The 23048-nt window shown below is 39.1% G+C and overlaps 1 protein-coding gene across 3 annotated transcripts; it reads left to right on the plus strand.

The window, feature by feature from the left end:
* The first annotated feature begins 6421 nt into the window (after window positions 1-6421).
* LOC124802554 (annexin B9-like) lies at window positions 6422-17730 on the plus strand. Of its 3 annotated transcripts, XM_047263421.1 has the most exons (10): window positions 6422-6544; window positions 11395-11432; window positions 11648-11824; window positions 11933-12137; window positions 12217-12296; window positions 12416-12488; window positions 13423-13596; window positions 15802-15983; window positions 17031-17098; window positions 17184-17730. In XM_047263421.1, exons 2-9 carry the CDS (start codon window positions 11403-11405, stop codon window positions 17079-17081), a joined length of 972 nt encoding a protein of 323 aa, XP_047119377.1. In that variant the 5' UTR covers window positions 6422-6544; window positions 11395-11402; the 3' UTR covers window positions 17082-17098; window positions 17184-17730. The 3 variants fall into 3 exon arrangements, with proteins under 3 accessions (XP_047119377.1, XP_047119375.1, XP_047119376.1); XM_047263419.1 differs by having other exon boundaries at window positions 17031-17730; XM_047263420.1 differs by lacking the exon at window positions 17031-17098.
* Window positions 17731-23048: the final 5318 nt, after the last annotated feature.

The raw sequence follows: 23048 nt of genomic DNA on the forward strand, positions 1-23048 counted from the left end.
GTCGTAATTTGTATTTAAAAAGGATAATACGTTCAATATGTGTAAAGGCCAAACACACTGATTCAAAAGTATATCTAGACATCTATTAGTAGATATAATATAGGGTGTGCCCACCCTTCGCCTTTATGACGCCTTGAACTCTGCTGGGGACACTTATAATGAAGTGTCTGAATCTCTGTGGAGGAATTCCTGTCCATTCTTCCTCATAAAACGAAACCAGGCAAGTAATATAGGGTGTGCCCACCCTTCCCCTTTATGACTACTTGAACTCTGCTGGAGACACTTGTAATGAGGTGTCTGAATCTCTGTTGAGGAATAGGTTCAAATGGCTCTGAACACTATGGGACTTAATATCTGAGGTCATCAGTTCCTTAGAACTACTTAAACCTAACTAACCTAAGGACATCACACACGTCCATGCCCGGGGCAGGATTCGAACCTGCGACCGTAGCGGATGCGCGGTTCCAGACTGAAGCGCCTAGAACCGCTCGGCCACCACGGCCGGCTTGTGGAGGAATGCCTGTGCATTCTTCCTCATGAACCGAAACCAGGCAAGATAGTGGTGGGGATATTTGTGAAGGAGCTGATAACTTCGCCGTCGATCGCCCGTACACCCCAAAAATGACAACAAGATAGTGATATCATACGGTGTGGTGTGGAGTGAAGTCGACGTTCCAACTCATCCAAAAGGTCTTCCGTAGGGTTCGGGTCGGGTCTCCGGACAGAGCAGTCCATTTCCAGAATGTTTTGTCTACAAATAATTGTCTGACATATGCTGTTTTATGATAGGATGCATTGTCTGTTGATGCAGACGATCGTCGACGTCGACCTGTACGCATTAGATGCACAGTGCTGTGAAATGTGTTCTTACCCTTCTGCATTAAGTGTTTTGTTATGTGCGGTGAGGGGATCACACCCGGACCACGAAAAGCATCCTCATATCACAACACCCCCGTCCTCGTGCTTCCTTGTTGGCCATTTGAACCATTTTTTTTAGTCTAATCAGCACAAATGAGGCAGTTACTCCCTTCGTCTGACATAGCAACAACGGTTAAATCATCACAGGTCATCTATTAATGACGTCACACGCCAATATTCTTCATGTGGCACTGAATACACAATCCTCATTGCAGTCCAAATCGTGGGTGTCACGCACGGTCGTCGCGTAGTGACGGTGCACAAATGAACGCCTAAACACATCAAACAAATCAGTGAACGACATTTACGTATTTGCTGGAGGTCGGGTCCAAGGGTGACACACACACAGCCGTTTACCAATTGTAAACGCGATCGGCCGTCCTGCCGAAATCCGCCCTGCTCGCTTGCCAACAACTTACTTGCTGGGAGTCTCAACACTTACTACCCTCTGGCGCACTAGGCGCTCGACTATCGATAGTACCTGCTGCGAGCTGCTTGAGACAATGATATATTGTTGTCAATACGTATGGGGCGGTTGACCCCTTACACTCTTTACCCTCCCTTATAGTTCGATTCATGAATGATGGCGGTTCGCTTAGCTCCAGGGAAGGATAGGGATTGCGTAGTTGCTCGTTCCAAGCAACAGTTCCGGTACATACACACACGTGCTTTGCACTTGAAGAAAGCGTATATCCTGCAAATTATATCTCTCGTTTGCTTATGTGGAATTTGTCGCTTACCATCACCGTCATCTATAACAGCTGTCAATCAATGGAATAAAAATTCACTAAATAACTTGCTACGATCACGCTTAACGCTCGCATCAGCTACGACATTCACAGCACAGTGCTCTATCACCATTGCCTACTCACTGGCTGAGAACGCATGACATAGGTGAGCAGAACAAGCCTAAACACGGCCGCCATCGTTCATGACTCCAGCTATCAGTTAAGCTCTTCCGGTTAACTGTTAAGGGCATTTGGTCCCGAAAATTGAAACAAAAATCAAATCACGAAACACTTGCGAACCCTGTGACAACAGGACAATTGTAGGTAGAAGCAAATGCCGGTGCTTCAGTTTCGTAGCCACACGCGACTTGTAACTTTCATTCACGCCAGCTGAGACACCACGCAACTCAGCGACGTAAGCAATGAGTCACACCAGCGTGCTACCACTCGCAAGGTTGCTTCATTTCCTGCTACTCCATGTTTTTATTCCGAGCACGCCACTAACATCAGCCATGTCATGTAAATGGAATTTTCATACTCTTCCGCTCACCTGTATGTCTGGGTTTGTATTTGACTGTATGCACCTATATGCCAGTTACGTCATACCTCTATTACTAGTAGCGACTTTCCCAGAATCCATTTTCACTACCAGATGCCTGTCTAACGGCTTATTTGATTTTCAATATTTCGCATAATTATTGACGGAATTTAAAAATTTTAAATTATGTCGTAAAACACCCTTTAAGAGGTATAATGTTATGTTAAAGGTTCATCGCAATAAAGCAAAACTTACAGTGAGAAAATGTGTGTTTGTCTTGATGCGGCGTTAATTGACGGCGCGCAAATATCCAGACGTAATTCATCCATTATTTGAGACTGACAGCAGCTAGCGACTTCCAATAAACTTTACATACAATTCCAAATCTTTACTAAACGTTTTCTCTCTGACAACCCCCAGAAAATGAAAGGAAAAAAATTTAAAGATTATTACATTTTCGCTGTTCATGCAGTAAAATTTCAGCATCAGATGCGACATCGGAATTTATTGCTCCTTTGCTACCAACTCCATTCGCAATACTATTTGCGGATTGTATCGACCTATTCCACTTGCACATTCAAAAATTATATGACTGTACGACCCCTGGTTCAGGAGATATGACGTCAAGACATTTAGATGCGTGAAAAACGCCGACTCACATATTACATAAAAATATAACGAAGTTGGATGTGTATTTCTTGAGTTACAGCCACCGCCGACTTGAAAAATGTTTTGAAAAAACTAGCGTTTAAAGTGTCAATATAGGTGTTTTAATATTGAGCTGAACAAACCTTTTATCGGCAGTGCAAGCACTGTACATTTGGCCTTTCTTTCGCCGCTGTTGAAACACACTCAATTTGATGAAGTTGCGGATATATCGATTAACTGGCGTCCTCTTAATAATCTTGTTTACCCGTCATTTTCAAGCATTCGCGGTTTACTTTGTATAAAAAATGAACGAAATAACTAGTTAAACAGACGCAAGACAAGCATCTGCTTTCAGACTGTTAACCATATACGAATAATGTTATGAAAAGAAATCTTGCTGAGAATAGTATTTTAGTTGATGCTAATGCCCTCTGTAATACTATCGGAAACTAACGATACCCCTGTTTCGTTGGTAACAGTTGCAGTATTACATTGGTTGCATTCGAGCGCTCGGATGCGCCAGACCCCCATGCAATAAATAACGGTTTTAACATATTTTAACATTTATGGCACACTATATGTAAATGAATCTTAAAAATAGTAACATTTTTAGCCAATAAAAAAAATTCTACCTTGGTCTACCCCTTTAAAATGGAACGCAAATTAGCCAAATTGTATTCATCCAATGTTTCATAATGAAAGCACTTAGCGACTTCCAACGAACTTTAAGCGTAATTTCAAACCTTTTCTCGCTATTATACACGATAACTCATTCGTAAAGTAATCAGACGTTTGAAGCTTTTTTATACACGAGAGTACGATTTTGTAAGGAATAAGTGGTTTATTGGTATTTAGATATCAGCACCTCTTAGTTTTATTATTTATTTGCGTAATTCGAAATCTGGAGAAGTACGTGGTGTCGAAATTTCAAGCGAATCTGGTCACTCGTCTGATGCCTGCAATTCTGGTGTCCATGTTAACCAGTCGCAAAAGTGAAAAAAAAGAAAACAATCTGCGCGAAGTTCGGGTCCGCACCGTAGATTTTTCTTTAATAAAATGATGACAGAGACTAGTATAATGATTACAAAACAGGAGTCACAATCCTGGACTGTCTTGGCGGCTGTATACCCTATGGACTGGCTACGTAATCGCTTTGCGCCGATTTTTCATATCCCTTTTGAGGCTGCCATAGCTCCCGCATTCGTTAGATACTGTACTTTTTTAGACTTTCTGCACTATCTTTGATGGGACTGTTTCTTCTGACTTGGTTTTCTATAATTCCGAACATATTTACGAGTCATCTGAGACGACATCTTTCATTACTTACTAGTTTTCAATTTAAAACCGATTTTCGCTTATATTCCGACGAATATTTTTATTTTCACTCTTTGGGTCCTAGTAATGCAACGCATGCTCTTCACAATAATACCTGATCAATGAATGTCCTGGTTAAACACCTTTCCATGCACTCCAGTTTGTAACTGTACACAAAGCTAATTCATAGTAATCTGCACTGGTACGATGACGTCATGGGCAAAACAAATGCTGCCAACAAACACATACAGCTCAACCATTGTTGACGCATTATTAGTTTCGTAGTTATTATCGATTCGAAACCGACGACATCTGATCACAAAAGGAAGTTCGACAGACGAGGGAATAGACATTTTCACATCGAAAGGTTTGAGGGTTTAAAGCAAGTTATTACAGCAACGTCTCGACTGAAGTTGGTTCAGGTTAATCATTTTGAACCTGGACAAAGGTGAAACTTTTCGGTGTCCTCTGAGGCTCATGAGAGTGGAATTCCGACAGTGGCGTGGGTCTGGTAACAAATATGGACAACCATGATCGGCTTCCTGGCAATGGCAAGGAAAGCGTTTCTGAAGAAGAGAAATTTGTTAACATCGAATATAGATTTAAGTGTCAGGAAGTCATTTCTGAAAGTATTTGTATGGAGTGTAGCTATGTATGGAAGTGAAACATGGACGGTAAATAGTTTGGACAAGAAGAGAATAGAAGCTTTCGAAATGTGGTGCTACAGAAGAATGCTGAAGATTAGATGGGTAGATCACATAACTAATGAGGAGGTACTGAATAGGATTGGGGAGAAGAGGAGTTTGTGGCACAACTTGACCAGAAGAAGGGATCGGTTGGTAGGACATATTCTGAGGCATCAAGGGATCACCAATTTAGTATTGGAGGGCAGCGTGGAGGGTAAAAATCGTAGGGGGAGACCAAGAGATGAATATACTAAGCAGATTCAGAAGGATGTAGGTTGCAGTAGGTACTGGGAGATGAAGAAGCTTGCACAGGATAGAGTAGCATGGAGAGCTGCATCAAACCAGTCTCAGGACTGAAGACCACAACAACAACATGATCGGCTTTCGAGGTTCAAGGATAATGGCGCAGGATAATGTATTTGTGGCAAAAAAAAAAAAAAAAAAAGGCTCTGAGCTCTATGGGACTTAACATCTGCGGTCATCAGTCCCCTAGAACTTAGAACTACTTACACCTAACTAACTTAAGGACATCACACACATCCATGCCCGAGGCAGGATTCGAACCTGCGACCGTAGCAGTCGCGCGGTTCCGGACTGAAGCGCCTAGAACCGCTCGGCCACCGCGGCCGGCTGTGGCAAAAATTTATGTTGTTCTACCCTTATTTCATATAAGCACTACACAATCTTGCAAATAATGTGTTGCAACAGGAAAACAACTCCACATTCGGCCTTTAAATATTCAGGTACATTGTTGGAGAAAACCTGATTTCCTCGCGTTGCTGATGTGTTAGCCTGTGGTCTTTTACGGTTAACTTGAGCAAGCTGGTAAACCGGACTCATATTTAGGCATTTAATAGATAGACACAGGATACGTGTGGAGGAGGTTAGGTGAGTGCAGAAAGCATAGTGAAGCGCGCCGCGTTTGATGTTTTCGAGAAAGTAATCGAATTTTGCTCATGTGGAAATCCAGGCTGTCGAAGGGATTGTTGGAATTTCTGGAGAGTGGGTTGCAGGGCGAGGAAGGAACGGGAAGAGGAAACTCAAGAGTTATGAGCAATGTAGACGATCTACATTTGCAGTGGGAGTCGAGCATATGGGGACATAATGTATTAGATCTGGAACTTGAAAAGGAGTCCGGAACGCCAAGGGACACAAAGATAATGGACTTGCGGCTGTTGATTGGTGAGGTAGGACGCCGGAGGACATTTTGAGAAGCTCTTTCGGTTCACAGAAAGGAGTATGTGCTTGCTTAGGTTCTTATGGACGTTTTCACATTTGTTCGTTCCGCTTTTGCTAATAAATGTAGTCAGCGAAGATCGCGGTAGAAAAACATTCAGAAATGAAAGTCGACATTTAGACGAAATGTCCATTACGTAGCATGTTCGTGCACCATTTAAATTAATTGAGATTGATGAATATTATTTATGGCTTGCTTCCGTCTTGGGATGTCAGTAAGTGCATTTCGTGATTTGGCAGGCAGAAAACGGAAGGAAAGAAACGCCAGTAATGGAAAGGGAGGGGTGGGGAGAGGGGCGGGGAGGGTAGAGGTCGTGGGCGTGGCGGCGTGTGACTCAGATACCGGCCGCCAGGGATCTCTCATAACCTGCGGCGGCTCGCCTGTTTCGCCAGTCTCTTCTCAGCGCTCGACAAGTGCAGGAGTGTGTGGTGCAGTGCTCGACGCTAAGTTCACATCTACCAGGATCTACCAACAGGTAAGCGGCAGAACTCGACTCTGGCTCGGTAGTGAAGTTATCAGTACTGTGCGACAGCCAGTCCGCAGCGTCTCGGGACGCAAGGTCATAAGGTACCACTGGTCAATAATTCGTGCAAGTGCCTTGTAGCTATCTTTGGCGATGAAGGATTTCGCTTCACTGTGCAGCAAAGTATCGTCCTTACTGTTCTTGCGTTCTAACGTCTGGTAGGCGGTAGGTGCGTCATATATTCCGAAGTAAACATATCTTGAATTTTACGATGTATGAGGAGCAGTCTAAAAGCTTTCTTAAACTGCTTTATCACACGTAGCAATACACGACTATTTTTGAACAGCATGTAATTATACGCCTGACATCATAGAGAGTATATACAAATACCTGCGAAAATAGCTCAACGTTGATATGTATCGGCTGTATACGACGGTGTTGCCCATTCCTTTCCGACTACAGATGCAAAATTGTTTTGTTGTTAAATTACTTTGAGTCGCGCTACTTGCGCTTTTTCATAACGTAACGCTTCGTTTTGCCCTAGTCACATAGTTCTACTCCTCTCACGGTATTAGTGCCGTCTGAAAGCATCCGGCTCCGCACACTAGTACGTGGCAGGCTTGGCGAGCTATGACGCAGTTCGCCGGGGCATTTTGTTTGAGCGGACTGCGTTAAGGCGGTTCCGCTAACAACGCTTTCGCTAAATACTCGACTTAACAGCCTTCATCTAGAGACACCGTCAGTGTTTCAGACTGCGTCACAGGGAATGGCAAAACAATTGAGCACATACGTTCGTAGGCACAGTTGCTGTTGTACCGGTAGTGGAACTGAACGCCAAATCCACTGTTTCGGGATGTTTCCAGTGGATCCGATGTTAACCAATACTTAAAAGACGTTAGCTTCTGGCTTGGTATTCCTGATTACAGCCGGCATAAATGGTAGCAGTTGAATGACCTTGACGGAAGTTAGAGCCAACCATTAGCAGAAGTAGCTTTAGATTGCGCTGATCTTTCCGTCGACAAAGTAAGCAAAACTATGAACCGACGGCCTCGTCACCATAATATAAATTACGGTAAGAACTTTCCGACAGCAGTTCTCGACGTCCTTTTAGGCGTCACGTGACGTAGCCGTCCATTAGTGCCGGGGTCCCACATTTCACATCCCAGAAAGCTTCATGTTGACAAACTGAATGTGAGACTAAATAACGTCGCCGACTGTTGCAAACAGTAATTTTTCTCGTGCGTCTGGAAATAACGCGGGATGTAGTATATTTTGAAAAATTTTAAGATCCTCAAGAGCATTCAACTGAGCGCGAAGGCAGTTATAAGTTTTCGTTTAAACGAGACTGGCACGTCTGTAAAGTGTTGGACATTATATTTGAGCAAAAGAATTAATTAAAATTCTGACCCAGGTATAATGCCACTACCCAAATCCTGCCGTAGAAACTTTTCTCTCTCTCTCTCTCAATCTTTCCTTTGAGACTGTAAGGCATTATATACTGACAACCACTTGTGATCGCCTTGCGGAGAAAAAGCCGAACTGACAAATTGTTGGTCAAGAAATACCGCCAATGCAACAGCTTTCATTGTCGCGTCTGAAGTGTATAGACAAACGTTTCTTCTATCATTTTAGACAAGAAGCCTTTCGGGAAGTCTGCGTCCATCTTTAGCATGGAACGGAAATACTTTTATTGTTCAGGAATATAATTCTTCCCTGGAAGATGACACTCATCGAAACGTCGCGGAATTTCGAGCAGCCACCCGGTTAGAAGCCCGAGAAACTTTCAGTAGTTTTCTCATTTCGGTATAACCCCATCGTACCACGGATCTGATGAAATTCATTAGAATCCTTTAATGAGACAACCAAAAATTACTGTGGTAAGCGTTTATTGGAACGAGTCTGAAAACCCAAAGCAATTACCGGCCTCGGCAGTTTATCCATATATCTGGCCGATTAAATCTACAACAGAGAATGGGTCTCGCAGACTCAGCTGGAAAGATGAAATGGTAAGCAGGTACTCAGACTCACTAATATTGGTGAAGGCTAGATGACAAGACTTTGTACACTGCAGACTTTGTCGCTTATTCTGTTGCGATAGAAGCGCGGCCTACAATGTAAAGCAACGCAAGAAGTACGTTGACCTATCACGTGATTATGACGTGGCGCTGCATCTCGAACGACGAAGCCAATGTGCAACTAAAAATGTCACTGTAAATTCGTAGCGTTTACGACAGAAACTGTTAAGTCCATTGAAGCAATCGCAGGTCGAAGGGGCAATTATTTCGGTCGTCAAGAAGTACTGCCGTTAGCTTTTCTGACCATCAGTTTTCGAAACATTTTTCAAAAATTTGTTTTGTAGCACATCTGTCTGTTCAGTATTATTTTCGATAATAAACAGTGTAAGAACCTTAGATGTCAAACATGAGGTATAACTCGGTCATAGCGCCAGAATGCCGGTGTGTTCAGAAATAGAGTATCACTTTCCGGACGCTCCCAGGCATTTCCGCTACAGGAGGGAAAAGAATATTCCGAGGGAATCATTGCTAGGAAGTGAGTCCATACACACAACGGAAGATTTAATGTGCATCATACGAAAGAGTAAACGCCAAAATTGACTTATTTTGGGTGATTTTTTAAAAGTATGGATAAGTCATTGATGGACAATGAATTACCCATGCATCAACATAAAATGTGGAAGGGATAATTAAATGGCACACATGAAAAGTGATGGAAAAATCGCACGAGTTTAATTACGGAACTGTTAAAATACACAGGGATAAAATGGTCCAGAAGGGATTGCTAACACTGCAATGTAGACAATATTTTCTATTGTCATTACATAGATACCCATCTGTTGCTGCCAGGACTCATTGGCCTAAAAAAAACTTATTACACAGTAACATTTCTTCATATGTAGGAACTGACAGCAGTTGCAGAATTAGTTGAATACTTTGGATAACCACCAATCCATACTTGCAATCTCTGTTAACACCATAACAGCACTGTTCTCAGGCAGTATTATTCAGTCTCCAGCTAGTGAGACTGGAACCTCCCCCCCCCCCCCTCCTCCTCCTCTTCCTCCTAAGAAAAAATTTGGTTAGACTGATCTGTTGTGTATTCTGAGATCTAGATTAGATTAGAAAGTGGTGATGTGCCAATGAGTTGGTGGGCCAAATGAATGGGAAAGCTAAGTATAGTGTAGGGTAACAGACTAGACTTGCAGCAAATTTAGTAATGTTTGTATTTATGCCATATTTAATGCACATTGCTGTATTTAACACACCTTTGGTCATGAAAATGAAAACCACAAGATAAATTCAAAAGATGAACCTTATATTAGATTATGGACAAGCCTCCAGCCAGTACTTCAGTGCATATTATTTACACATAATAAACTAAGCATTAATCAATTTCAAGATGGTTTTGAACACCACAATACTGAACATACTATGAAGAATGGAAGTGGGTTTCACTACATAACTTTTACCCAATCTTGTTCAGAAAACTTGCCTCATATTTGCTATTCACTGTTTTAACTTTTTAATCATAAAAAGAATTGTACATAGTCCAGAAAATATTGACAATTTTTCCTGGCAGACGAATTTATTTTTACAGTATCTCTAGGCTTGACTCCATATTCAGTACATTTTTATGTTAGACTACTTTAGTCATCACAGGATAAATCATACAATTAGCTGGAAAACATGGTGACTGTTAAATGCTAGTTTCTCAAAGTATTTTCATTGTTGAATTTTATGTAAATGAATAATGAACCTTCTGGTCTAGTTATCCAATCAGCTACATTATACTAATATCCTCCAATGCCCGCTGCATTTTCTTACCATTAAGGATGCCCTTCTGATGGATCATTCTCATCCCTTAACTCTAGAGACACAGCTGACAGTTGACAAACCTGTGCTTCGAATGATCTTCCATTTGTTGTTAACCCCACACAGCAAAATTTTATGAGGGAGTAACCCAGTTGATTCATTTGAACGAAACTCAGCACACTTAAAAAGCAGTATAAAAATTAATCAGCAAATATTGTGGACCCTTAAGATTCCAAAACTTTTACCAACAATAACAAAATTATTTATAATACTCTCTGCTAAGCAGATTACTTATTTTCACCTTACCCACTTACATGTTGTTGAATGGGCATGAGAGATGGAAAAAATTCAAATTTGTTTCTTGTTAGTCATTACTGCAAGTTATCTAAATTAAAAGATTGAAAATCCTTGATGCTATAAACAATGGTTCTTTCATTCTTCTAGCTCATGGGCAGGTTATGGTGTGACATTTACAAACTCAAATGTTAAAGGAACAGAACATAAATGTCACACACTAGATCTAGGTATACACATTAATTCCGAACTAAGGTCTCCACAAAGTGTGTTCATTTGATCTTTATAAGTATTTACAAGAATCAGGATAGTGATAGTTAAATCTGAATCAACACAACCTGCAAAATGTACAGTCCAACAAATGATATTCTAAAAAACTTAATTTTGTTACGCATACATACATTTGATTTATTATATTGGTTGCTGGTTTTTAAATTAAATTATCATTCTTTGCAATTGGTTGGCACACTTCACAGCAGACTTCTAGAAACGGCATGATCAAATTGTTAGAGGATGACATTCAGTATACATTTCAGTGCCCTGTATAGGCTTAAAAGTGTGGATTGATCTGACTTTAGTGTGCTGTTCATACTAGCAGTAAATGAGAAATGGTCCAATTTATTTATTTAGCTGTAATTATACTGTCAGAAAACAAGGAATTTAGAATGTTGTAACAGCAGGAAGCAGTGGTATTTTTTGTACTGTCATTTTCTAATTTTGTCCCCCTTCTTTTTACAGATACAACAATGAGCTCGAGGCAGTACTATCCAGTTCATGTAAGTCTTCCTGTTACAGTTGCTGAAATATTTCAGTCAATTCAGTACATTTTTCTGTAGGCATAAAAAAGTGGGAAGCACACGAAAGGTGCATAAATTTAATTTTATGCAGATTGGTGTTCATAATATAACCTTTGTCACAGTGTCTGGAACTATGAACATTTCTTCTGTATGTGCAAACCTAAAATGAATATACGGGTATGGTTTCTCTTCAGTGCACTCCAACCATCTACCCAGCAGACCCTTTCGATGCAAAGGCAGATGCTGAAACTCTGCGTGCTGCTATGAAAGGCTTTGGAACAGATGAACAAGCAATTATTGATGTACTGGCAAGGCGAAGCATTGTTCAGAGACTAGAAATTTCTGAAGAATTCAAGACACTTTTTGGGAAGGTGAGTAGCTAATAATTGCATTGTTTCTAACCTTAAAAATTTGCGCATACCTACATCAGTAGATATTGTAAACCAGTAATACTGACATGTAAATGTCTTTCTTTACAGGATCTGCTCAGTGAACTGAAGAGTGAACTAAGTGGTAATTTTGAAGATGCTATTGTTGCTTTGATGACTTCATTACCAAATCTTTATGCTAAAGAACTTCATGATGCCATCAGTGGTATTGGAACTGATGAGGAGGCCCTCGTGGAAATACTTTGCACTTTAAGTAACTATGGAATCAAAACCATCTCAGCTGTTTATGAAGAAAGTAAGTACCAAATGAGAGAACCATTTCAAAAATGTACTTTATACTATCCACATTTACTCACTCATAAAATTATTTACAGCTTATGGAACCTCCCTTGAATCTGACATAAAGGGAGATACATCTGGTCACTTCAAGAGGCTTCTTGTTTCACTGTTGATGGTATGTCAGTTAAATTTTTGATTAGATAGTTTTTGATAAATGAGCATGCCTTAGCCTTGTGTACTGAACAAATATGCTTTAGTTCAAATAAGAACATGCAACATCTTTCATGCTTACAGGCTAACAGAGAAGAAAGCCAGGATGTTGATCCGAGTGCAGCCAAAGCAGATGCAGAAGCTCTTCTTGCTGCAGGTACTGTGGAACTTAAAAGTTGTCAGAGTACCTTGGCAGGGAGAATATATAGTTGTCACTCTGGACCAATGATATTTCATAAAATTTTACCTACTAAATATAAGCAAGGAAAATTAAACATGTAATAAAACATACTCTGCTTCATTAATAGGGTACTGGGTGACTACATTTTTGTTAGGTTTTAAATTAGAAAGATCATAGGCTAAATATGAAATGAAATGTTGTTTTAGGCAATTCATTATGAAATTTGTATCATTCATGAAACAAGGCAGTGCTTCATTTAATATAGACAGTAGTAATTAGGATGTGCACTTGATTATGAAAGTCTGTTATCTGAATAAGACCATCCATTCAGCAGGACAAATGTTGAACTTTAGTTTTGAGCTCCAAGTTAATGACTTCAGAAATATAAGAATATTTTAAAAAAATAGGTTGCAAAGTGATAAATAGACCTTTTATGTAAACAAGGGTGTTTAGTAGCTGTTTGGCTTAATATCCATAAATATGAATGCAGATCATTCTTTAGGATTCAGGGCAATTTTGAGAAGTTCATAAAATGAAAGAATATTCAGAACCGTAACTTCAAAGTATTATTTTTAGTTTAGTCACACTTTTTCCCCAAATGAGTCACATTATGATCTGTTTAGATTTTTCCACATTCAGTGTCTTTCCAAGGTCAGGTATTTACCTGCTAGTAACAGGAAAAGTTTTTGCATGAAGGATGGTAGTCTTATGGATCAAACTTCAATGCTGTATCGTTGCAGTCATTGTTACAATCTTCTTCTAGCAGATAACTGTAAAATGCCCATATAGAAATTATATAAATTTTATGGCATATAATGGAAAACAAAAGTTGGTATTGGAATGAGCTGGGGAAATCATTTTAATATCAAGATACATTAACTGTAGTTAATTCTCAGATGATACTTTGCAGGTGAGGGCCAGTGGGGAACTGATGAATCAACCTTCAACAAAATCTTGGTAGCTCAGAGTTATGCACAATTGCGAAGAGTTTTCCATGAATATGAGCAGTTGGCTGGTCATGACATAGAAGAGGCAATAAAGAGGGAGTGTGAAGGCAGTCTAGAAGATGGCTTCCTGTCAATTGGTAGGTATTTCCATTATCATATTATAAGCAGTGTTCAGGCATTATTGCATTTGGATTCTCTTTAACTGAGAAAAGATATTATTACTAAAGATATACCAGCTAGTGTGTGTGTGTGTGTGTGTGTGTGTGTGTGTGTGTGTGTGTGTGTGTGTGTGTGTGTGTGTTTCATTCTGATGAAAAATATTTATACCCACAGTATATACCAGTACTAACCATTTTTGATATTGAACAGACTTGGAGTAAGTAATTACAAAAGTTACATCAGATACTAATCTATAGTTCTGCCACATTTCAAACTATCAAGAATGATAAAAAGACAAATTTTTCATTATTGTAGTAACAACTGAGGTGGCAGTTCTATGGAGATGATAAATTTGTTTCACAGTAACAAAACATTTGGGTGGAAACAATTAACAAAAACGAGGAAAGTGCATTTGGCTGTAGTTAGGTTGATGTGTGTGTGCATAAAAACAAGTAACAGAACAGAGGTTACTAGCTTCAGTTTTCATGCTATGTCTCTGTATTACATTTTGTGACACACATTAAGTGTGATTTATTGCATTTCCTCACAGTAGTGTCAATAGGATTGCAGCTACACTATATATGGGTTTATTATTTGCATGCAGAAGTCGTAAAGTTCGAATTGGAGCATTCTTGACCCGAAGATCAGGAAACACACATGTACAGTGTGAGCATGAAGTCTTACCTTGATTACAAAAATTTATTACATAATAACCATTTAACATACCAATTTACATTTGACACTGTTACACAGGTTAGTGTAAATAGTTTTTTAAGACCACTTTCATTAGTAAACCTCAACGTGTGCTCCCTTGGTAGCTTGGAGAATGTCAAGGTGGTATTCCAGTTCTTGCCAGGTGTTGTGTAACATGGGTTCTGTCACAGTACCTACAGCAACTTGTATCATAGCCTTCAGTTCATCAGTAACTGGTGTGACAGACTGTCCTTGATTTAGCCCTAGGAAAAAAAAGTCAAGGGGTGTAATGTCTGGAGTGTGGGGTGGCCAGGGTGTTGGACCATTCCTTCCAATCAACTGATCCGGACATTATGCCCCTTGACTTTTTTTTCTGGGGCTATATCAAGGACAGTCAGTCACACCAGTTACTGACGTCAACGAACATGAAGGCTAGGATACAAGCTGCTGTGGGTACTGTGACAGAACACACGTTACGCAACACCTGGCAGGAACTGGAGTACCACCTAAACATTCTCAGAGCTACCAAGGCAGCATACGTTAAGGTTCACTAATGTAAGTAGTCTTAAAAAAAATAGTAACATCAACCTATGTAACAGCATCAAATGTAAATTATGTTGAATGGTTATTCTGTAATACATTATCAGAGAGAGACTGTGCTCACCCTGTACATTTAAGTCAGTGTCTGCTGAAAAAAGTGCACTACAGTTGCAACGCTTTTGCAAACTTAATCTGTAATATAGCAGAATTCAAGCAGCTCAGTGGAGGGTGGTAGACCTCACTAATGTAGGCTGTTTAACATTTTGTGTGTTTAAAGGTGAAATGCATAGCCTTTAGCTGTTGTGCAAAGGGATCTGATGTCTGGGAAAATAAATGCTGTTTGGCTTACCCTAAATTAAAAAGATATACAAAATAACTGAAATGTGTTCTAGTAATCATAGCTTGATGTAATTTGCAGTCAAATGGATTTGACATAAGTCTTTAGATGCACATTTGTCAGCAAACATAAATGCTTTGTCATTGGGTGATTAACATTGTTCAATTACTCCGTGACATGACTCTGTGTTAAAATAATCAGGGAAATGTGTAATTGGCACTCAAGTGTTATTAGAATGAAAATGCCATGATAGACATGAGCAGATATTGAGAAATTCTAAGCCTTTTCTAGAATTCATAAAAAGTGAAGTCTTACTCACAGTAGTGGGCTGAATTTAGAAGAGAATCTAAATCTAATGCATTTTAAGTAGGACCACTTTGCATATTTGGGATCTGAAGGAAAGTGACCAGAAATGGAAATAACCTTCAGAGTTTGTCAGAAATGTGAAACTGTTAATTCTTGATGCTAGTAGTGATTTGTGCAGTTACATCATAGTTTGGAATGCACATTAAATGATCATAAAACTGTCTGATTAAGTCAGAGAAAGGCAACTGCATACCTTTCAACATGTCACATTTTCATGTTTTTAATTGACTTAAATTTCCTGTCACAGTGAAATGTGTCAAGAACAAGACTGGTTACTTTGCTGAGAGACTGCATGATGCCATGGCTGGTATGGGAACCAAAGACAAAACTCTGATTAGAATCATTGTAACTCGTTCAGAAATTGACTTGGGTGATATTGCTGAGGAATATGCCAAGATGTATGAGAAGCCTCTTGCTGCCCGTGTTGAGGTGAGTTAAATTGAAACATTTATCAGTTTATTAATTTTGTAAAATAGTGGGTGTGAACAAAGTTACTCTTACGTGCTTTAAACAAAGCATGTGCAATTATGGCATGTACTAAAGGTGAGTACTTGGTAGCTCTGAATACCAGAGCTATTGGTATTATAATGCCAAGATGAAGCCGTTTTCCTTACATAACCTGCTTGTGGCAAAATTAGGCAGCACAATTTAGTTAGAAATGCTAGTTTATTTTACACAGGAAATTGTCCCCACTACATCCATATTGCTAACAAGTTCTTCTGTACGCATGCGTGCACAGAGAATACAGCATGTATGTTTCTCTCGTTTCATTTTAACTGTGTAAAATCATTTCTTTGCATGGTTATTTGGTAATGCAAATGTTCTGCTCCAGAAACAAATCTAGGTTTGTCTCAAACTTACCTTTTGTCTTTCCTTCCCTTCCTGTCTCATTACAAATACTAAAACTTAAGCTGTTAAAAGCATGAACTGCTTACTGGAGTAAAAAGGATGTGTAGTTGAAACTACTAAAACCAAAGAACTTCATCTGACCTTTTGAGTGTACACTTGTTTCTTGTGACTGTAGCTTCCTTAGGTTTGCTTAAGTGTGTCTTTTGTTAACTACCTTTGTTCATGCAGATGTGGTTTGCTTCTTTTTGTAAAGTTTATAATTAATTCCTTTTCCTAAAATGCTTTATCCTTTGAAAGTAATCCATCTGTCAGTCATCTCCATGGAAAAACAAAACAAACCTGTAAAGTAGGTGCAAGAATTTAAAAATAGAAGGAAAAAATTATCTCCTTCACAACAGGGATGATGGCCATTTTTAATGAATAAAGATTAAAAATACACAACACTACTGTGAGTGTTGAGGGTGAATTTATGAAACATGAAGGGCAAAAAAATTCCTCCTATCAGGACTCCATCTTTCTTTCTGATTTTATCACAGGTGTTGATGATTGACAGCTTGTTTCTTGCATGCTTTAAAAAAATTTAATTTCCTATGCATCTAGATAACAAAACATTACTATCTGTTCTAGGAGGACACTAGTGGTGACTACAAGAGGCTTTTGGTTGCACTGCTTGGCTAAGCTACACATTATAATTGGTGAATGTTCCAAAACAATTGTTCATTGCACTTTTTGGTGCATTACTTTACTGTGGTGTTTTGAATATTAAATGATGTGTTATAGGAGGACTGTGCCAGTGACTACAAGAGTTTGTTGGTGGCTATCCTGAACTGAAGTGTTACAGCTGCCTACAAAGAAGAAATTAATGTATGATAGGTGCTATATTTATGTGCCTTGTTTGCTTAAAGTTGGATGTATCAAAGGATGTAGTTATTTATGGTCACTTCTATAGTGTGTTAAGTAGAGCAAGAAATTGTGCTGCAGATAGATGTGTGTGGAAATAAGACTTGGAACTGTCCAATGCATTTCTATAGTTTGTATGAACTGTATCAGAATTCAGAAAACAAACTGTTCGTATTTTATGCAATTTTTATATAACAGTGATAGGTAAATACAAATTACATCATGATTTACTTTTTGAAAGTGAATGTTACTTTCACTGTGAAATCAGAAAGCTGCACATTCCATGTAAATGTTGTTTAAAATCTTTGCTTCACTAAAAGATTGTCGAATTGCTATAATAGGGATTTGGTACTGTGAATGCCAGGTAGACTGCATTTTAAGAGCTTTATATGGTGTACCATTTTCACAATAAAGATCTAGAAAAGTATCTTCAGTGTTTGCTTCTTACTTACTCTCACCCATATTCAAACTTCATTGAATCTTCATCAAAGTGTTTCTACTCTTGGTATGCTTAAAGTGTGCCATGAAGTAACACAAGCAACAGTTTGTTAAATAACATTAACATTTAACATACTGTGGCAGAATAATTACTGATGTCATTGTTTACTGAAGAAATATGGCTGTGGTAATTGACACACTGCACATGTGTTGAAGTAGGCTTGATGTGCTACAACTTACCTATTGAAAAGATGGTGCAAAATACTTACTCTCATTGTTTTTAATTTGTGACCTGGTTCTGTTACAAAACTATTTTCGTATTAAGTAAACAAGACATTAAACTGTTTCCTGTAATTTAAAGTTCTTGACTCCGCTCATAAGTTGCCCAACACTTAACTTGGATCTTAAATGGTTTGTTTCTCATGCCTTGTCAAGTTTTAAGATTTTGTTCACTTAAGAACAGATGAACTGCAGTGCTCTGAACTTCTTTGGGAGAGCATGAAATTGTTACTGACAAATGGTAAATGCAAAACCATACCAAACAAAATCAGTCTTCAAAATGTACCTTTAACCAATTTCTCATTCAGTGTATTGTGTATCTGTGTTTCTAAACCACATATTACTAGGCTGAAGCTATTTTTCCTATTGCTGGCATTTATCAGGCAGGTCAAATAATCTTTACAGTATATATTACAAATCTTAGACATATCAGTGTAATTTCAGTGTTTTATGTGAGTGAGGTAATGAAGAAAAAGCTTCAGATGCTGCAAATTTCTGCCAAGGGTTCATTCAGTTTGTTAAACTAGGCTACAATGGAGGTGACTTGGCAAGGACCCGACAAATTGTAGGAAGTACTCTGCAGAAATACTGAGCCCTGATGCCTCTATAGCTGTCCATTTGTTTTCTGGAAATCATCTTAAATGGTTCACGCTTTTGTTCCTTCTTGAATTTCAGTATTTTATAAAATGGGAAATGAAGTTCAAATTTGAAAGCACATTAAAACACTCCATTCAAGTCGTGTTGCATGTAACGTCACTGTCTAGCGTGCTGTTCCTACTGTCATAAAGCTAATTCAGGGATGTCTTGTTTTGGAATTTCTTTTGAAAAATGTATTAAGAGTGGTGTGTAGTACCACACTGTATGAATACATCTGTGAACATTCTTGAAAAAATCGTTTTTTAATGTTTCAGAAAATGGTGTTGCATGAAAACCAATTACACTGTACCAGCAAACGCCACCATGTTGATGCCAAAGTCCTCTTCCATAATTAAAATGTCTTGCACTCTAAAGTTAACATTAATTTACCACTGAGATACTTTCCCACTGTTAGAGGAGGATAGCGACAGGTGACAGAATTAAACTTTTAGTAAAAATTCTAGCTATACCCACTTGCTTGCACACCATTGGTAGCTCGGTGAACTATTAGATTTTAAAAGAAGATATCCATAGGTTGCTAGTTCTAATCTAACATGCAACCATATTTCAAATTATTTATAAAACAGTCCTTTCGTAAGATACAGAATCGGTCACAAAACTTCACCAGACGATTAAAAACAGAGTATTATTGTTTTTCCCTTCGTGTTTACATGTGCTTAAATTTGCAATAGCTGTTCACACCTGTCATATTCAAAAGTTATTTTCTAGTTAATATGATCATACTTCACTTTATCATAAATCATGTTTTTAATATTTTTACTGTCAAGCAAGGATCCTTATTGCTTATAGGCTTCTGAAGTTTCATATTATATAAGATTAAGCATGTTTCAGACACTAACATTAGTTTACACTCGCAAACAGTGCAGCCTTTAGGTTTGTGTTACCTGCATATTTTACATGCTTTATCACTCTGCATACAAAATCTCATCACCCTAAACTTTGTACTGTAGTAGTATGGTGATACCTTCACTACTAGCAGTTCTTTCCACAAAAGGTAATTGTTTGTAAGCAAAGTAGATGCATTTATCCTAATTGTCCATTTTGCATACTAAGATTACTGTGAAGCTATTTACAATACCTACCACCAGCAAAACAATGACTAAAACGAAATCTTGTTAGCGATATTTTCATATTTCGTGTAGAACTTTTTAAAATGTACGAGCCTCCCGGGATCTGAACCTGTGTTCTTCATATCCATTGTCACATGCGTTATCAGTTGTCACAGAGTGCGCACGTCATGGTATTTCTGCTGAGTGTTGTAGAGTGGAAATTAGCGTTAAGATTTGCCATGAATAATTTTATTGTGCCTTTGGTCATATTTCATGACAATCTAAGAGGGCCGTTCAGAAAGTAATCTCCGGTTGATTTAAAAAAATACACCAAGTTAAATAAAAATATTTTAATATATACATCTTACAACTACATCTTTGCACTATTTTTCTACATAGTCTCCATAGCGATTGAGGCACTTATCGTATCTCTTCACAAGCTTTGAAATTCCTTCTGCATAAAAATCACCCGCTTGTGCCTGGAGCCAGCCTGTGACCGCATCTTTGAGCTCTTCATCGTCATCAAACCGCTGTGACCCAAGCCATTTCTTCAAATGCATGAAGAGGTGATAATCACTTGGCGCCAGCTCTGGGCTGTAAGGTGGATGGTTGATAACGTCCCACTTGAAGGACTCAAGAAGGGCCGTTGTTCTGCGAGCAGAGTGAGGACGGGCGTTATCGTGCAAAAAAACGATCCCGGAAGTCAGCATACCACGGCGTTTGTTCTGTATAGCCCGTCGTAACTTTTTTATTGTTTCACAGTACACGTCTTGATTAATGGTCGTACCACGTTCCATGAATTCAACCAACAACACCCCTTTGGCATCCCAAAACACCGTTGCCATCAGTTTTCTGGCAGAAAAATCTTGCGAGGCTTTTCTTGGTTTGGTAGGTGAATTTGAATGTGCCCACATCTTTGATTGTTCTTTTGTCTCAGGGTTCACGTACTTAATCCAGGTTTCGTCACCAGTCACGATTCTGTTTAACCATGGTTCTCCTTCGTCCTCATAACGTGACAGAAAGTCTAATGCAGAGGCCATTCTTTGAGTTTTGTGGTGGTCGGTAAGAATTTTGGGCACCCATCGTGCACAGAACTTACGGTAACCCAATCTTGCTGTCACTATCTCGTACAAGAGAGTCTTAGAAATCTGTGGAAAACCAGTAGACAACTCCGACATTGAGAAACGTCGATTTTCACGAACTTTTGCATCAACTGTCTGAACGAGTTCGTCAGTCACCAATGATGGTCTACCACTCCTCTCTTCATCATGAACGTTTTCTCGTCCACTTTTAAATAAACATACCCATTCACGGACAACTCCTTCACTCATAACTCTTGGTCCGTACATGGCACAAAGCTCACGATGAATAGCTGCTGCAGAATATCCTTTGGCTGTAAAAAACCTTATGACAGCACGCACTTCACATTTGGCGGGGTTTTCTATTGCAACACACATTTCAAACTGCCACAAAAACTAAACTAGCGCAGGTACGACGTTCACTCGACCACGGCTTGATGCTGACTGACCTGTTGAGTGCGTGAACGCACAGGTGGCGTCGCTACTCCCCCCACAACCCGCACTGTGACCAATCGAAGGTTACTTTCTGAACCGCCCTCGTAGATATAAGATAGGGACCCATTTGCCCCAAAGTTCCAAAATTCCTTCATTTTGAATGGGTTTAATGATTTACAGGGCCAGGAAAAAGTCTGTCCATGCACACATCACTGTTCTAAATGAGCGAAGCATAAAAATAATTTTTGTAAGGTTTCTACTCACAGCATTCACAAAATTCCTTTCTATTGTCACTTAAAAGTTGTAAATGGATTTTCCATCACTAAATAGCTAAACTATTTGCAGAAAGAGCATGTAAAAACCTAGCGACTTAGAGCATTTTCAATCACATTATCAGCTTGTAATATTTAATGATTGTTAAGCTTGAGTCACATAAAAATAAGATTTTATGAGAATATTGGCCTTAAATGCAACTTGAATTTTACACCCACCTCAAACAATCTAAACAGTATTATAAAATAGGAAAATAACATTGAGAAAGTTTTGCCAGTGAGAGATTTTGTGTGCAAACTGGCGTCTTGATTGTGTCCCAAACTGTTGAATGGGATTCACATTGGGCAATCTGAGGGGCCAGATCATGCACTTGATTTGTCTAGAATGTTCTTCAAACTAATTGCGAACAGTTGTGGCTGAGTGACATGGCACATTGTCATCCATAAAAATCCCATTGTTTTTTGGGAACATGGTGTCCATGAATGCCTTGTTCACAACTTAGATGCAGGACTTCAAGGATCTGTGCCGCACTCGAACACTACCAAACAGCACTTAGCTGGTTTTCCAACCTAGGGTCTAACCGATAGTCATGAACCAGAAGAGGCACTGCAGGTGATGTGCTGTTAGCAAAGGCACCTGCATATGTCATTTACTGCCATAGCCCTTTAACACCAGATTTCCCCGCACTGTCATAACCCCTATGTAGTTGTATGTCCTACATTGATTTCTGCAGTTATTTCACACAGTGTTGTTTGTCAGTTATCACTGACACCTACAAGTGAAAGATGTTGGCCACTGTGTTGTCTGTTGTGAGAGGTAATATCTGAAATGGGGATGTTCTAGGCACACCCTTGACACTTTTCATCGCAGAATATTGAATTCCTGACGATTGCTGAAATGGAATGTCCCATGACTTAAGCTCCAACTATCATGCCATGTTGAAAGTCTATTAATTCCTATCGTGTGGCCATAATCACAATCAGAAACCTTATCACATGAATCAACTAAGTACAAATGACAGTTCTGCCAATGCCCTTCTCTTTTATACCCTATGTACGCAATACTATTGCCATCTGTTTAACTGTATATTGCTATCCCATGTCTTGTTACGTAAGTGTGTTTGCATTTAGGTAGTCTTTGGTAACCCACCACTTAGTTATTCTGGATAAAGTGTAGGTTTGGTAAGTCAGTGTGCCTACATTATAATGGAGTACTGTAATAAGTAGTTGTTTGTTGCTTACAAATGTGATTGTTGTGTCTTGGACATCACAGATCATCAGTGTATTTAAAAATTTTATTGACCTTCAAAATAAGCAACGTGTTCCACTGGAGGAAAATTTTGGGACCCTTGTAGTATATGTAGCATTTCTTTCCTTCAGCACGCTCCAGAATGTGATTCTGTGGAATAAAAGGCCCCACTGCACAATCCCTCTGGTGTGAAAGTTACTACCAAATCACATTGTTCCTCATTGATGCACAGAACATAAACGCCCAATGTTATTGATGAAATGTTGATAAAATTCAGTGAGCTGTTT

Source organism: Schistocerca piceifrons, chromosome 6, assembly GCF_021461385.2.
Source record: "Schistocerca piceifrons isolate TAMUIC-IGC-003096 chromosome 6, iqSchPice1.1, whole genome shotgun sequence".
Lineage (NCBI taxonomy): Eukaryota > Metazoa > Arthropoda > Insecta > Orthoptera > Acrididae > Schistocerca > Schistocerca piceifrons.